This window comes from Labrus bergylta, chromosome 20, assembly GCF_963930695.1.
Source record: "Labrus bergylta chromosome 20, fLabBer1.1, whole genome shotgun sequence".
NCBI lineage: Eukaryota > Metazoa > Chordata > Actinopteri > Labriformes > Labridae > Labrus > Labrus bergylta.
Genome location: NC_089214.1, coordinates 3,628,204 through 3,644,575, shown reverse-complemented (window position 1 = coordinate 3,644,575; position 16,372 = coordinate 3,628,204). Strand labels below are relative to the sequence as shown.

Here is a 16,372-nt window from a genome sequence, read left to right as displayed (position 1 = left end):
CTGAGGAGTAATGGCGGCCTGCTGTGACAGACACTTGATTCAAGCTCATTACTGTACTGGAACTGTCAGCAGATATATTTAGAGCACTATCTCATGGGCTCACATTTAAAATGACATGTAGTTAGGGACACAGAATGTACGTCAGGAACTTATTAATATTAATATTCTGCATGCTGTGAGGAAACTAATTACTTTTTTTCCCCCGCAGTTGGGAGAGCGATGTCAACAGCACAACTTTCAATGGAAAATCTGGAAATGTATTGCCAGAGCGCTGGCAATTTTCAGGCCGAATTAAGGAAATGGGGACGCGTGTGAAAACAAGATGCTGTCAAGTTCAAGATGAACAATATGCACTGACTTTCAGGCTGTGTTTGGGAATATTTGAATGCAAATGAAGCCCATTAATCCAAAGTCTATTAAAGAGGAGCCTTCATTTTTCACATGTGTTTTTGTTGTGGGAGAATCTATTTGTTGTTTCTGAATATGAATTCTCTGCTCAGTTGTGGACAAGTGAAGCGAGGATAGTTTATGTGTCTAGGATGTGAAGGCTGCTGCTGCTATTGACTGTGAAAGTCAGGCTTATTTTAGTGACTGAGAGAGTGTTAGTATGAGGTTTTTTGCATCTTAATGGCCTTCACATCATTGCACATTTTCTCCTGTGAAGTGAGCCTTCTGTAGTACCACGTCAACCTTTTTTCTACTCTAAAATTCACTCCACTCAATATTTTTCCAGAGCATTTTTTCATTCCCAGTTCTTAAACATTGATAGAAACTCGATATCATTTTGTTTAAAAAAAAAAAAAAGTACCTGTAGGGTATCATTACAGAGCTCAACAAGACCGACCACCTCTTCGGGGGGCTCTGGTTCTGAGAGTAACATCGTCCATTGACATTTCAGAAAATCCTTATATCCATATTTTTAATCCTGGAACTAAGCCAACCATCTCCCCCGAATACTCGTGAATATAAAACATTTGTTTTGGCACAAAAAAAAAAAGATTGGAAATTGTAGAAAAAGATAAAGGTACAAGACTGTATACAAGATTTTTCATGTGAGAAAAGGAACTACACATCCCACAATTCAGTGTAATTCCAACAAGAATCAGCGATCTATAGTTTAGCTGGCTTCTTTCTGAACGTACACGGTCGTCCTTAGCAGCTGCAGCCCCTTAGCTCACTGTGTGTGTTTTAATAGTTTGAACTATATCTCTCAATACAGCCTTAAGCGTGTCTGGACAAATATAGAGTCTTGACATTTTGCTAACTTACCGGCTAACCGGCTAGCTAGTGGTAGCAGTTGGTGCATAGACTACTTGCCTTTACCTGATACCTGATCCCACATTTCATTATTTGATGTCTGTATCGGAGCAACTGTATGAATAATGGCTGTAATAAACCGGTTCACTTGGCAGAGCATATTTCATTACTGCTGTTCAGATTCATTGCAACACACGCACACACACGCACACACACACACACACACACACACACACCAAAATCATTCCATTGTAATAATTAGGACAATACAATTTCGAACAACAGGAAATGCATTTTATTCCAAATCTTTTGATTGTATCCTCAAGGACCTTCCATCTGATTATTACCATATTTCCTTTCTTTGTAGTTAATCCTGCAAAAAAGGAACCTGAGAAGCAAAAACAACAAACAAGGAGCCATCAAAGGAGTCTCTGCTGCAGTCCCAGCTGTCTGCAGAATAATAGGAACTTTACAGAACCTTGTGTTCCGTATTTTACATATTTCCCTCAGTCGACGTGGGAGCGTGCAGGCCCTTAGCTCCTGCGCTTTGCTAATTATTGGATGTCTACATAGCGTCAGCTTCCTAATCATATGGGTAAACAGATCTGCTCCCCAAGGCCATATGGATTTCTTACTGAGTGGTAGTGCAAGTAAGGAGGTGTTTCGCTGAAGTAAGCACCCCTGTTGTGTTATTATGGAATAGCATCTAAAAAAAGAGTGCTCCTGTTCATGGAACTTATGCAGGCACTGTGCAAACGACATGGAGGTTAACTATTTGATTTTCACAGGGATGTCTGGTAGAAACTGTATGGATTCAATGTATACACTGTAGTGACTTTGAGTTCAGAAGCTAAGCTAAACAGATTTTTGTACCAGAATGGAGATATTAAATGTCCAAATGTAGTTTAAAACCTACTACATCCACTACAGCCTTTAAAAAACTGTGGCATTCATACTCTTGACAGAGTGTTTTCCACACAGCCTTAACAAAATCAAATGTTAGCAGCGCCCAACTATATTTGCAGGGATTTAGTGGCTCCCCTTTCAAGGCCTTGCAGCACAAACACAGCCCTTTTCAAGGCCTTACAACAGAAGCACAGAAGAGAGCCTTGATGAGTTAAATCGCCTTGCACAAACACTGAGGAATTGTCAGTAAAGCAGCAAAATCATTGGCAATTCTTGTCAGGTCTCTGGTAAGCATTGCTCGCTGCTGCAAGGGGGAGATAGCAAAATAGAGCGCGGAACGGATACAGGATAATTACTCTTCCTCACTCGCTTCCTCTGTCTCTCAAGACAGAGCAGGAATTCTGTACTATTGGAAAACATCAGTATAATGCACCGGTATACTCTGCAGGTTAAAGTTACAGCTTAAGGTATCTCTAGTATGCTTTGCATTTTCTTACAAGTTCTGCCAAAAAAATTCATGCAAAAAAAAAAATGTATCGAGCAAAAGGCCCCCTGCAATATCTCAAGGATACTTATTGGCAAAATATTAGCACAACAAAGCGAGCTACCTTGAATATTGTAATTCAGGGCAGCACATTTTTCTTTACAAGGCACAAGACAATGAAATGAGGCAGGAATTTAATAGGATTTTGTTCACTTCAAACACGCCACTCAACTGCTCCGGGATGCAAACTTTGGGCTTGTATTGCTCAGCATTGCAAGTGTTCACACAGTCCACACAGTCCTGCTTAAGAAGTAGGGCACCACAGCTGCACACAGCGAGCGCTCACACTCATTAATGGCCCCGTGAAAGTCAGTTAGAATGAGATTTGAGGGGTTTTCTTTTTTTTTAACGCTTGACGCATGCAAAGCCACTGCGTAGTATATTTACAGGAATAAAAAAATGTACTATGCCTCTTTTTTTCAGCGTTGACTATTTCTGCAGAGTAAGTGCTTGAATAGTGCTTTAAACCGGCCATTTTTTCCTGGTCATTGTGCGAGGTATCAGTCAGCAGCACTCAGTATGCGAGCCTTAAAGCGGCTTGCCTTTTTCGACACCTTGATAAGCAGTAAAAGCTGCATTTATTATATGTTGCAGCGGTGAGTAGTGCTCTCTTTTCTGTTACAAAGTGAGAGTGTGACTGTTCTTTACATCCATCTTTTGATTGCCCTAATCAAGAAATCAACCTCAAGTGACAGTTAGTGAGTGTGTGTGTGGGTTGATTGGAGAGGTTTGTTCGAATGTGAAATAAACAAGGCCTCCCACGGTGCACTGCAAAGGCCATTAAGTGATCTTTATAAGGAAGACTATCCAGGCTGTGATGGCTTTGTGCTGGCCTTGAAAGTGCTTTATTTTTTTGCATTTGGTCTCAATTGTACTCTCTCTCTCTACCTCTCTAGTCTCTTTGCTTTTCTGTTTATGTGTTTAAAGGTTTCGAGCCCTCGTTTGATTGCCTCAGCTCTTTCTGTCCGTCTATTCAGTCACAACATAGTTGGTTTAAATTGACAATAATTCAGTCTTTAATGTTTTAGTGACATCCACAACTTAGACTTGCCTGCTAAGTTTTGCTTAAAAAATAAGATAATACAATAAATCAAAGCTCCTGTGAGGACATTTTAGCAGGTTATGAAACTGACTGAAATGAATGCTGATGCCTTTGTATGACCTAAAATAGCAGACACGACGATCAGGTATGATATCAATTAATTCATTAATGAATTTCTGTAGGGTTACTTTTTAAAGCTGCCACAGGGTGGGTCTCACCCAAGACAGTTTTACAAACATCCTTTACTCCTCTACTTCCAGAAAAGTTTTATACAGATATCTACATCCTGCTAAATGTCTCCAGAGGATTCCTAAGTCTCTCTCTCCCCCTCTCTCCCAGTGCAGCATGTTGGCATGTAAACATGATCTCACATTATCTATCTTTTTGGAATTGATGTGTTTTTCTGATTTTGTATCCAGGAAGACAACTCAACAACATTTCCAATTTGTCCTGTTGATGTCGATACGGGCACCTGACCCAAATAAACTCAGTTGATTCAGAGATTTAAACAAATAAAGCTTTAAAGCTTTACGGTAATAAACCGTAAAAAAGAGTTGCCGATCAATCAGGAATCATGTATGGTCTTCAGCTCTGCTTGTTTGATATCTATCCATCCATTAATGACCTGTTCTCCATCCATCGCGGCATCTTTTCAGAACATTGCTCTCTGTACATCCATCTCTGCTTCCACTGTCTGTTCCTCAACTTAGAACAGATCAGCTCTTACAGTTATCCATACGAGTAGTTTTAGTACTTCTTCCTAAAGGACAGTAACAGTATGTAACTGCTTCGTCCTCCCCTCTGCATTAGTAATTTATTACAGCCTGGTGTTTTTCTGACAGTTTAATAGCGACTGATATTGGACACAGGAGGAGAAGAGGAACCTGTGAACGTGATTGTTGTCATGGTGCAGAAGTTTGGCGCCAGAAGGCGTCAAAGAAAGGCGAAGAAGAAAGCCACATCGCACCCCTCACTGACACATCAAGGCATGGCCCCATTTAGAGTCAGCATTTGCGTTTGCTGCTTCATCACATAACACAACAAGGTGAGTTTCACCGGCCGTCGTGATTGATATGTTTTCGTCTCCCACCTCCTGTTCCCCGTATTCCATTAATTTTTTCGCTGTTCCTTCCTCTCCACCACATCAGGATGAGGCTTTCTGCAAAAAAAGAAGTTGTCATATCCCCCTACTCAACCTCGCACAAGACACTTGTTTACTCCGGAGAATGAGGTGTGTGTGATGAAAGCCAGCTTCCTCTGAGAAAATTGGCTGTCGACAGTCACCTCATTTCCCTCCCTCGAGTTGATAACTGTAGCGTTCCCCATCACACCTGTCTTTATAGTGCTGGCACGGGTGAGCAGACAACAACCTCTCTGATCTGGCTGGGTGGGAAGGAGGAGCATTGTCCAAAAAAACTTTTAATTTTGAGGGGGGGGATTATTGTGAGGAAGGTGTCTTGCAAGTGCTGAAGTTCTGTTATTTAATTTGATCTACAAACAATTTTCTCACTGCTGGGATCACTTAAGTCTAATGTCTTAAGTTTGACTCATCTCTGCCTTTAAGTTCTTCATTATTAAATCGTCTATAGCCAAAAAAAACCCCACAGAAATACAGGCTCTGTCAAACTTCCATACAGACTTATGAAGATTTTCTATTTAAAAAAAAGCTTGTAAGGAGGATGTTGTTTTGTAAGTATGTTTTCCAAGTGTGTAGAGCGTTTTATTATTTTATTTTCTTCATTTCGGAGTGTCCTGTGAATGTCCCTCTTTGCTGACCCATTTTTCATTTTCGAAAGTACACCACTGTCTAAAGTTTCCTTTCTTTCTGTACTTATGCTTGCTATTTTGGGTGCATTAGAACATTCATGAGACAATCGTGACAAAATTCAGTGCACTGTAAGTAGTAAAGCACTCGTGATGCACAAAACTTTAGTGAAGAAACATCTGAAACTTTCTTAATAATGGTCACCATGTTTGCTTAGCTGTTACATCTTTAAATCACATGCCACAGGGGGCACACAACAACAATTTAAAATGATAGTTAATTCAGTTTGAATCTTCACATATCTTCACAGGAAAAAAACTGTAGTATGGTGGCGTAATTTAGCAATCCACCATTAGAAAGAAGACGACAACACCATTAAAAGTTGCCACAGCTATTTGAGTTTAGTGCCTAAAAGCTGTGTTTTAATGGTGAAAAAAAGTTACCTGTTGAAAGTCGCATGCTACTCTAGCACATACAGTACACGATACACCATCCCAACAGGTGTATATGAACTAAATACCCCCTTGTTTGGACTCCAAAGGCCAAAAAGTGTCTAAGTCCTCAGTGTCTAAAGTTACTGATTGGTGACATGTTGATGGTTTGGGGCCCTAGAATTAGCGTCCTGGGCCTACGCTGACTTTCATTGTGAGTTGACCGTGCACATTATCAATACAAGAGATAATAGCATTGATAAAAGTAGAAAAAAGTCATCCATGAACGCACTACACACCACCACCCTAAAGTAGGCAGCAGAGGGAAACGTCCCATGAACGGAGACATGAAGAGCGATTCATGCAGCCTCACTGGATCAGAGCATTGACTGCTAATGAAGGTGGATCAGAGCAGCAGAGCAGACTAGCATGAGTCAGCAGTTTTTATAAGTTTGTCTCCACAGAGTTTAAGAATCACAAGCCTGAGAGTACGAGTATATGGTGTTGGTGTTGTGTGTTAAGTATAATAGGTAAATTAGATCATTGTAATGCTAATTCCGTTAGCCAGTTAAAGGCATTTTCCAGTTCAAGCTAACGAACGTTGATATAGGCAACATCCCGGTCCATCTTGTGCACCCCCGCAGAACAATACACCAGCTACCATTGCTCCAGAGAACACATCAAAGTCACTCAATTCAAATCTAGTATTTGATATCTATATTGAGTATTTTCTTTAATGACTGTGGTTTTAAAAAGGGCTCGCCAAAATTAAGTTTCAGCCTCATTGGCTGATGACTCATGTACCCTAGAATTATTTAAACTGATTTGATGAGGTGTCTGATGAAAATGACTTAAATTCATTGTAAGATGAACCGCCGTTGCGATCCCAAAAAAGATATGAATACATTGATGGCATCTGCTCAACAACAGATAAAAGGGAGTTTGAGTTTTTTTGATCTAGTTATGTGTTTTCACTGTTGACACAATGTGATAGAATGCATTCTTGAAAAAGAACGGTGTAAGGCTGCGGGGCGGAGAGAGGAGTTAGTGTTCCGTGTATCTGAAAGCTCCAGTTAACTGTGCCTGTAACAGCCAGATTCCTGGCAGCCCCATTCGTCTTCAGCCAATTACATCAAACACTTCTTTAACAAGCTAAAACCTCCTATAATTAGTCTGCAGACAATGTGAGTGGACACGTTACCTTGCCGACATATTGATGGTCATTTCCTGTGTACTCCTCCAGCAGAAAGAATTGATTCCACATCCATCCACGTTTGGAGCGCTGCAGAATCCTCCCGTCACTCTCCGACATCCCAAACAGATTCCCTATAGTCCCAGGCGGGAAAGGCAGGGCAGCGCTGGGCCACAGGATGGAGAGCATCAGGAGGAGCAGAACCTGATTGATTATCATGGTATCCAATCAGCTGGGAAACGTCCTGGACGACTTGTGAATTATGGTAATAGGCTTCTTGTAGGATGTGTTATCAGAACAGACATTGTATTCCTCTCTTTGATGTCCTTTAGATCCCTGTGAAAAGAGGAAGCTTCGGTTAGGAAGCACGTCCAGAACACTTACACGTACGTCTTTAACATTGAGCTTTAAATCCTATACGGGGTAGAAGAACCGCCGAGACAGCTTAGACACCACAATAGGGCAACACTTCTTTGGATGAAACAGTCATACCAACATTCCTGTTCACTGGGTTTCTGTTTAATATTTTGATTTAACAGGCAGCAGTTCTCTCTTCAAGGCAAATACAACTCAAAGGTCAGAAATGATGGAGGCAACAAAATACTTAAATCAAGTCACTTCTCATGAAAACAAGAATCTTACACAACAAAGTTTTACTTTTAGTTGGTGGCAGAGAATCCTGAACTTTTTTGGTCGTCTTAGCCTCCTTTAAAAACCCATCTCTAAAAGTACCACCTCTACCTTAATAGAAAGTGGACTTGTGGGTGATGTATGCATTTGGCATACTATGGCCTGCACTTCATTTGGTAATATGGGTCACTCCTGTCTATGGTTCAGAAAATTACACTGCAAAGACTCAAGTCTTAGCCGATGTATTTGTCCAGGTCCAAGGCGAGACCGTCTAATAACACTAACTTTGTGCCACATTCATCCGATAAGTCCAGATAAACATCCTATTTCAAGATGTTTCCAGCAAATTGAGACATTACATCTCGTTTCAAGGAACTTAACAAGTGTATTTCGATTACTGCATTGGCAGCCAGCTTTACTTATTCCAAGCAATGCGATGAACATTGCTTTAGATCACAGCTGGGCACACGTCCATTAATCCATTCATTGTTAGTTATTGACAGAACTCTGCAGGGCTGCCATGGGAGGGCTACTCTCCAGTGCTGGGAGAAGAGAGCCTATAGGTAAGAGGTTTCTACGGCTCATGAAGAGGCATGAAGCCCTTGGTTTCATAGCGGGGAACTATCGCATGATTTGCAGGAAAACCTGTTTAGTTCCCTCTTCAGATGTATCCTGGGATTACTCAAACATGGGTTTACCTCATGATCTAAAACTTTGCCCATGTTTAGTTTGGGCATCCAATATGTAACACTATTTCAATCAGTAGAGGCTTAATTAAGAATGAACAATAATTTATTCAACAATATGGGAAATAAATGTTCAAAGTCTAGACACTGTTGGTGATGGTGAGGATAGGAGAATGCAGGATGTGATGGGTTTCTGGAATGGAGGTGACTGGGGCGGAGGAGCGTCGCAGCGATCACACTGAAATTACAAATTGACTGTGGAAGAGAGAGAGAACAGGTTTTCAAATTTGACCGCGGCAAGATGATTGGTTGGGAGAAGTTGTGGCAGAATCGGGTTGGATTTTTTTAACTTAGAGAGTAAACGCCCAAAATCAGGTGATCACCAGAGCAGGGAGACGGAGGAAGTGGTAGAGAGGGAGTGGCTAAGTTGTAGGAAGAAATTTGATAAATGTGTCAGTGTGGGATCAGAATCATTGGTCAACTGTGAGATTATTTCTTATTCCTGTAACTGAAAAACAATATCTGCTGCTTCCAAACATAAATGTAACTTATTAGATAAGTCTCAAAAAAGCAGAAAACCATTCACAAAAAGGCTCGAATCCAGGAATACTGTAGTAAAAAATCTCAGTGGGGAGAGAGAAGAAGAGAGAACAGTCTTCAAGTATTAAACCCCAAATTAGAAAAAATATTTGGATAGGTTTTATGTCATAAATTTTTTAATTATCCAATAAGAAGAAAGCATGCGAAACTAATGGAAGTGATTAATGACTAAGAGAAATAAAAAATAAAAAAGCCACTGCAGTGTAAGAGGCTGCAATCACTGTAGTGCATCAGCAGCTAAATGAATGTCAGACCCAAATGAAGTTTAATAACTGCAGCTACAACTCGCTTGTCATGTCCCCGTCTCCCTCTGTATTTGAGTTGTAAAGGAGCGAGCCGCACTAATTATAAGTTGCATTACTGATCCGCAAACAGTGCTTCACAGCCGGTGAGTGTGTTTGAACAGCATAATACAGGCACCTCCAGGAGCTGAACGCTTCTGACAGGAGCAAAAGGCACTGCTGTAAAAACACTCCACTGAAAAGGCAGCTCTTCTTCTTTTTTTTCTTTTTTTTTATGTCCTGCAACGCTCTCTTTCGATTTCTTACGGACACTACAGAAGGAAAAAGTGCTTCTTTTTCATCTTGTCTGTTCAATTTTTTTGTCCAAAAACTTTAACTTCTATCCATGTGTGCAATACATCTGGGATGGCACGGTGTTATTCAGATAAGATTCAATGATGAACAAACAGGAGAATACGTCTAAAATCATCAAAATTATCCCACTGTGTGTATGTGTGTGTGTGTGTGTGTGTGTGGGTGTGTCAGATTTGTGCCTATAATAAGGTTTCTCCTGTTATTGGTAAGACTCCTTCCAATACTTCACTAAGGCTCTGTCCCTATTAGGACTCATCCTGATAGGTAATTTGGGTATGCATGCATAATTGATGCTCTTTTGGAAGTTAATCCTCATAAATCTTGCCTCTCTTTCTAATAGAGCCCATTTAGTAGTTCCCCCTGTACCAGAGTTATCCAGACAAGCTTTTCACTGAATCCCTAAGGGGGAGGGGGGGTGCTGCGTAAAGGCACATGCTACGTCCACAATGCCTCTTTGCTTTTGTTCGGCATGCGCTTAAATAAGGACTTTAATGTCAGCAGAGGCATTCGCTATGAGCAAATTAGTATTAGAGTTCCATTGATGAATATAAATGAATGTAATCCTTTGAATAGAAAATCAAATAAGTGAGCTAATGAGATCCCCACGTAAATCATTCTTAGTCGCTCAGACAGTTTTAGCCAATTAAATCGGCAATCGTTTTCAAAATGCCACCCAAGTTTACATCGTTTTTTTTTTTTTTTTTGTCAAAGTTTGACTCATTGTGCTTCAAAAATCCAGTGAAACACAAAGAACTATGGGGGATATCTTGGTAGCAGCTACATGGGGGCACCAGAGCTGACTTTGACCTTCAATAAAAAGTCCAGAAACATGTTGAGTTGGATAACTAAAATATGAGTTACAACAGTGGTTTCTTTATGTGATGCCAGGACAGAAAGTACTGAGCACATCAGTGCTACATTTTTTAATGTTACTTCCTTGTGCGCGCCCATCGTGTGGCTCGAGCGTGACACGTGCATTCCCCGAAATCAGGAAACGCCGCCTTGCAATTAATCTAGTCTGATGCTTGTGATTGCATTTTCTAATTATCATTCCAGCCTGTCCTTGAGTTTTAATAGCATTCTGGATATTAATCTTTGATGTGGTGTGCCTATTAAGCATTAGGGGCGAGTGTGTGTCTTTCCCGAATTCTTCCAAACACTCCATTAAAAAGGATGAGCGAGGAGCTGAATCCAAGCCAGATCCTATAGACTCAAGCTGAGTTATCTCAACTCATTTAGCCCATTAAACGCCGTCTTTATGAAGAGAAAAAAAAGTTGTTTATGATTAGATTAAGTTAAAGACAGCTTATATGGCTTGGCATTTAAAGCCAAAGATGTGAAGGGATGGGGATAGTTAAATATGCTTTTTAAGTGTTTTTCCGCGGCTGTTATTCTTAATCTTGGCTAAAGCGCACTCTGGCGAGAAGAAGCTCGGCTGTGCCCCACTTCTGTAATCTGCAAAATTATACATTCTTGTTTTGCTGAATAAGAATATCTTTGATCAGATATAAACTAGCTGTTCATCAGGATATGCTTCCTGGAAGAAAAAAAAAAAAGCACAGCCTTGCACATTAGTCTGTATAAATTTGTATGCACATGCAGCTTCCAAAATTGAACACGCAGGCTTTCCCCCCACAAACATTAAACGGCGCGCTGCAACTAAGCACTTTTTAGTGCTCCTCTGACTTTAGGAGGACAATCATTATAGGTGCAATGTGCAGCACAAGTCTGGCTGCATGGTAAACCTTTTTTTTTTTTTTTTTACAGAGGTCTTGCATGCATAATGAATCGATGATATGCCATATATGGGAGACTATAAATACCTAAATTGACCATCTGCTCCTGATGTTGCTGCAACCTTTCGGCACAGATTATTGTAAACATCTCCCTCTGTCTGCATGATTTTAAAGCAGCGCTGTACTCTTTCCCACAAACTCCCATTACATGAAACATTTTGCTTTTTTTTTTCCTGCAAGGAAAATCTTCTGTCCTTAATGGATCCCTTTATGAAGACACATATGTGACAAAAGTGTTCCACTCATTACAGTACTGAATGTACTTTCCTTTGTATCATCTACTTTGTCCCATTTCTTGGCTCATTTTCTCTGCTGCAGTAATTACGTCATCATATGTATTATTCTTCTTTCTTTCTGTGCAATGCATGATGACCCTTTGGTTGTACCCTGCCTTCGCCGTGCATTATGGGACTTCTTGAATCCACCATGTGATGTTTAATAGTTATCAACCATACATCCGGGCACTACCACAAAACAGAGAACTCACCATATAACTGAAGTTACAGTAGGATACTGCAGAGAGGGATTTGGGAAACAGACCATTTTTTAGATATTTAAATAATCAAATGTATGTATATTAATTGGTATACATTGCACATGCATATTAAACATAATGTGCACGCAACTTGATGCAGATATAAAAAAAAAAATGTTTTATCATATAGATCACATTTTTACAGAGATTCAGCTCCTCAGCATTCAAATTTCTTGTAGTGCAATGTACAAATTTTACATCATATTTTAAAACATCCTAAACATTTACAGTATGCATACTGTATGTCTGTTATGCAACTGTTTTTTTTTATTATTTCAGATGTTTACTTATGATTTTGTCTGCATGCATTTCCATCCTAAAAATAGATGCAACTCAAACTTGACCCAATTTCCCCCTTGGGATCAATAAAGTCTTTTAGATTCCGTTCCCACATCTTACCACAGAAGCCTTAACCCCCCTCGAACCTAGAAAAAATTAACACACAAGCACACTCGCTCGAACACAAATGCAGAGCTTCATATGGATGGCACGGCATAATTAAGCATCCGCCATCCAAATCCTCCTACCTTCTGCATAATTTCAATGCAAATGTTTCAACTGCTGGCATTGAAGCAACATTTAAATTACAGCTTTCTGCTTTTCTGTTTGAGGAATCCAACAAGTGGCTGTATTTTTAAGAACCATAAATAATCCCAGACGGATATGGATTCATTAGGGGGGATGCTGAGGTAAAAAAAAGAAAATGGAGAGAGAGAGAGAGGGCAGTGGAAGGGTTGCAAGGTCATAAACCCATTGTCACGATTTGTCCGCGTGATCATTTTTAACCTGCAGCATTCTTCCCAGAGCACGATTTACAACTGGGTAAATGCAGTTCTTTTGCAGCCACAAACACTAACTACACGTAAGAGCTGGCTGCAAACTAGTGTGATGTGATTGGCAGTTTGAGTAGCTCCAGTGATTGCTCGCCGGCACTGACAGACCAACAGAGACAGAGAGAGAGTGTAAATCTAGCATGAGGGGCGTCGATGCACCAAGATGCAGCAGCACCTGTGCAAACCTCCACTTGGTGGAGCCCTAGTCCTTTCCCCGTCTCCTGTCTACCACCGGCTGCAGTCTTTGGCAAACCTCAGCAAGCTTTACTCATGTTTTGAAATCCTCTGAGCAGTTTTTTTTCTTTTTTTTTTTGTGATACAGTGCACACTTCCTTGTTGAAAAGCTGCTTGAAGAAAGGGAGGGAGGGCCACTTTTTTTTCTTGAAAAGGGTGTATTGACTGTGAAAATCCAACAAAAATTTTCAGTCGATTAGGGGAAGAAAAAAAATTTCCAATATTGGGATGACCTCAGGAGAATTTAAACATATTGAGGAAGGAGAAGGGGGAAAAAGTAAACACTGCATGTCCTTTTTTTCCTTAAAGCTCTAACAATAGTCTGAAGGAGATTTTATCTTCACCAAATCACAAGAAAATTCCTACAGCAAAAAGATAACACTTGGATCTTAAAAAAAAAGGGGCCTGGTATTGAAGCAGAAATGTTCTTATTAAGTCTATCATTTCTAATATTCTCTCCTCTCTGTGTTCTATTTCCTCCCTGACATGCTACAACAAATAAATATTCATGCTTAATCCTCTAAAAACCAGCTGTGTGAAAAGCTCCTGAGAGCCTCTGTGCCTGTGTGGGAGAAACACATTCCCCACCTCTTTCTCATTCCAACGCCGAAAAGGTCACCCCATATCTGACTATAATTCAGGGCGCGTGTTAGTGGCTAATTTGCGCTAAACAATAATGGCTTTACATGGGCGACCTGGAGCACACTAGCATACCCTACAATATCACTTTAGTGGTTGTAAAGCTGTCAGAGTGCGAGAGCAGCAGGCAGCACACGGAGGACTGAGGCGCTTACAGCAAGAGAGAGAGATAGAGAAGAGGGGAAGAAGAGAAAAGAGTGAGCGGTTGGATTAAGTTTGTGCTGTGGAGGATATGCACATGTACATACTCGGCAACACTGCCGGGTGCGCTCGTCTCGCTGCTCGAACACGGCGATAAACACCTCCATGCGCTTCTTTTTTTTCTTTTTTTCGGGGAGATATCAATGGTACAGTGCCTCTCCATCAAATCTGCTCACAAAGTGTGAATTGCCGTCACTGCCTCATCACTCACACACACACACAGACACACACACACACATAGGAGACACTAAAACAGGTGCACAAACACATAGAGGCATTCATTTATACATTGCACATGTGTGCACATTAGCCGAATGCATCCACCGGTGCACAGTATGGATGTCAGAACAGCACTTAGTTGCATGCTGCACTTTGGAATGAGTGACAAAGTCAGTGTGAGTCTTTACAAACACACAGGCTGACCCTTTAATATAACGTCCACATCAAAGTGACTTAATGCACTATATGACATGTGTCATGGACTGATTATTATGACATGTAGAATTCACACATGCTAAAACACATACTTTAACATGTTTTTTCTATGTGCTTCATCAGGTTTTATTAACAGAGAATCTAAGAAAAAAAATCCACATATGAATTAAAATACTTTTTTTGAATTCTGCTCTGGTGCTGCCACAAACACTTTCATTCATTCCTTGTCAAGCACACCTCGTACATAAGTAAATCAGGAAGACAAATACGAATGTTCTCACTGGACAGAAAATCACATTTTCTCTCACTTCAGTCATTTTTATCAACCTCTTTGAAGTTGCAACACTTTTTTCTTTTTCTTTTTTTTTTCTTCCAAGAGCTATCCACACTGATGCATCCGTCTGGCTCTGTCACAGAGCAGGAAGCAGATCATCACCCCCGGAGTCTGGAGGCAGACAAAAAAATACAAATATGTCCTAAAACATTCATCAGAAGAAAAAAAAGCCCCTTACCTTTGGTTTTTCACAGCTTAGCATCCATCTGTGTCAGGGAGTGCGCGGCGGCTGTGTTCCTACTCCTTAGCAGTGCTTAGCGGCGGAGAATCTGACTCCTCACGGCAGTGCTTACATTCCAAGACTGACAACAGCACAGCTGGTGCGAATGTGTATGGGAGTGTGTGTGTGTGTGTGTGTGCAAGAGAAGAGGGGAGAGAGAGAGAGACTCCTGGCTGCTTCCCTCCCTCGCTCTATGCTTCTCTCTTTCTCTCTGCCCTCCCTCGCTCCAGTTCTCCTCCCCGCTCCCTGGCTTCTCTCCCTTTTTCCTCCTCTACACTTTCTTTCTCTCATGTCTCTCTCTCTGTATCTCTCTCTCTCTCTCTCTCTCTCTCTCTGTCTCTGCCCCCCTCCCTCCCTCCCTCCCTCCCTCCTCCACTCTCTTTCTCTCTAGCAGTGCATCACTTCTGGCGGTGGATGTCACCGAGGCTGAAGCTGAGGCGACTCTGTCCCTGATTGGCTGCCATTCACAAGTTAGTGATAAAGAAAGAAAGAAAAGGGAGAGAGAGAGAGAGAGAGAGAGAGAGAGAGAGAGGAAAAACAGGAAGAAAAGCAAAAAAAAAAGGGGAGGGCAAGTAAGAGGAGGGGAGGAGGGAGAAAATAGTGCCCTTACATCCCAGTGAGCATCAGTTGACTGTGGAATGGAGAAACGGGGGCTGAAGAAGAGGGTGGACGCTTGGATAAGGCACAGAGAGGCGTTTTTTTTTTTTTTCTTTATTTTTCTTCTTACTGTGAATGCATCCAAAAAGCCCCTTTGCATAAGATCCTGCTATGATGGATCATCTCCGTGATGTTTGATGTCTAAAGCAATCGGCCCCATCTAATCTCTTTTTCAATGACAGTGGAATGAAGGAGAAAAAGGCCATAACTTGTAAATCAGCCACACAGTGATGGCTGTTTGAAAGCGGGGAGGTTCTTTCCCCCCCACCTGCCCTGTTCATCTTCATCTTCATCCCCCCTCGTCCCTGCTGACTTGGCCGGGCAGTATGTGGCAGGTGCACACGGCGTCCAGGCACTCTGTCTTCTCTTCTCATTACATGCCCCATGTTGGATGCATATCAATATGTCTCCATATATTGAGAGTGATATAACATTTTAATTCAACTGAAGGGGGAATGGAGTGATAATATATCAGGGAGCTGTTTGACGCTGAGGGGGGGGAGACAGTAGAGGGAGTTATTAGATGCCGATATTGGTCCCCCCCCCCCCCCCGACGGGTACCTTGAGCAGATAAACGGCTGCTTGAAGTGACTTTGAAATGAATGGGATGCCGTGAACTCGGAGCCAGGCCCTGGCCTGACTGTGGATGAATAATTGAGGAAGAAAAAAAAGGCGCAGTTTTTCGCTAACCGACCTCGTCTGAGCTTAAGTTTTATCTCTCAATATCAGTGTGAATAGATAATCAGCTCCAAGTCTCTGCAGCAGATAAATAAAAATGCAAACAGGCCAAACTAATTAACATTGGAACAAGCGGCGAGGTAGCCTCCCTGTGATACCCG

The 16,372-nt window shown here is 41.3% G+C and overlaps 1 protein-coding gene across 1 annotated transcript in view; it reads right to left on the bottom strand.

Moving 5' to 3' along the window:
• The window catches only part of cdh10a (cadherin 10, type 2a (T2-cadherin)), a 37,038-nt gene extending 21,902 nt beyond the window's left edge, over positions 1-15,136 (bottom strand). Inside the window, exons 1-2 of the mRNA XM_020648183.2 lie at positions 14,835-15,136; positions 7,147-7,473 (exon numbers count right to left, since the gene is read on the bottom strand). Coding sequence (XP_020503839.2) covers positions 7,147-7,356 — 210 coding nt within the window. The 5' untranslated portion in view covers positions 7,357-7,473; positions 14,835-15,136. The remainder of the gene's footprint in view (positions 1-7,146; positions 7,474-14,834) is intronic.
• Positions 15,137-16,372: the final 1,236 nt, after the last annotated feature.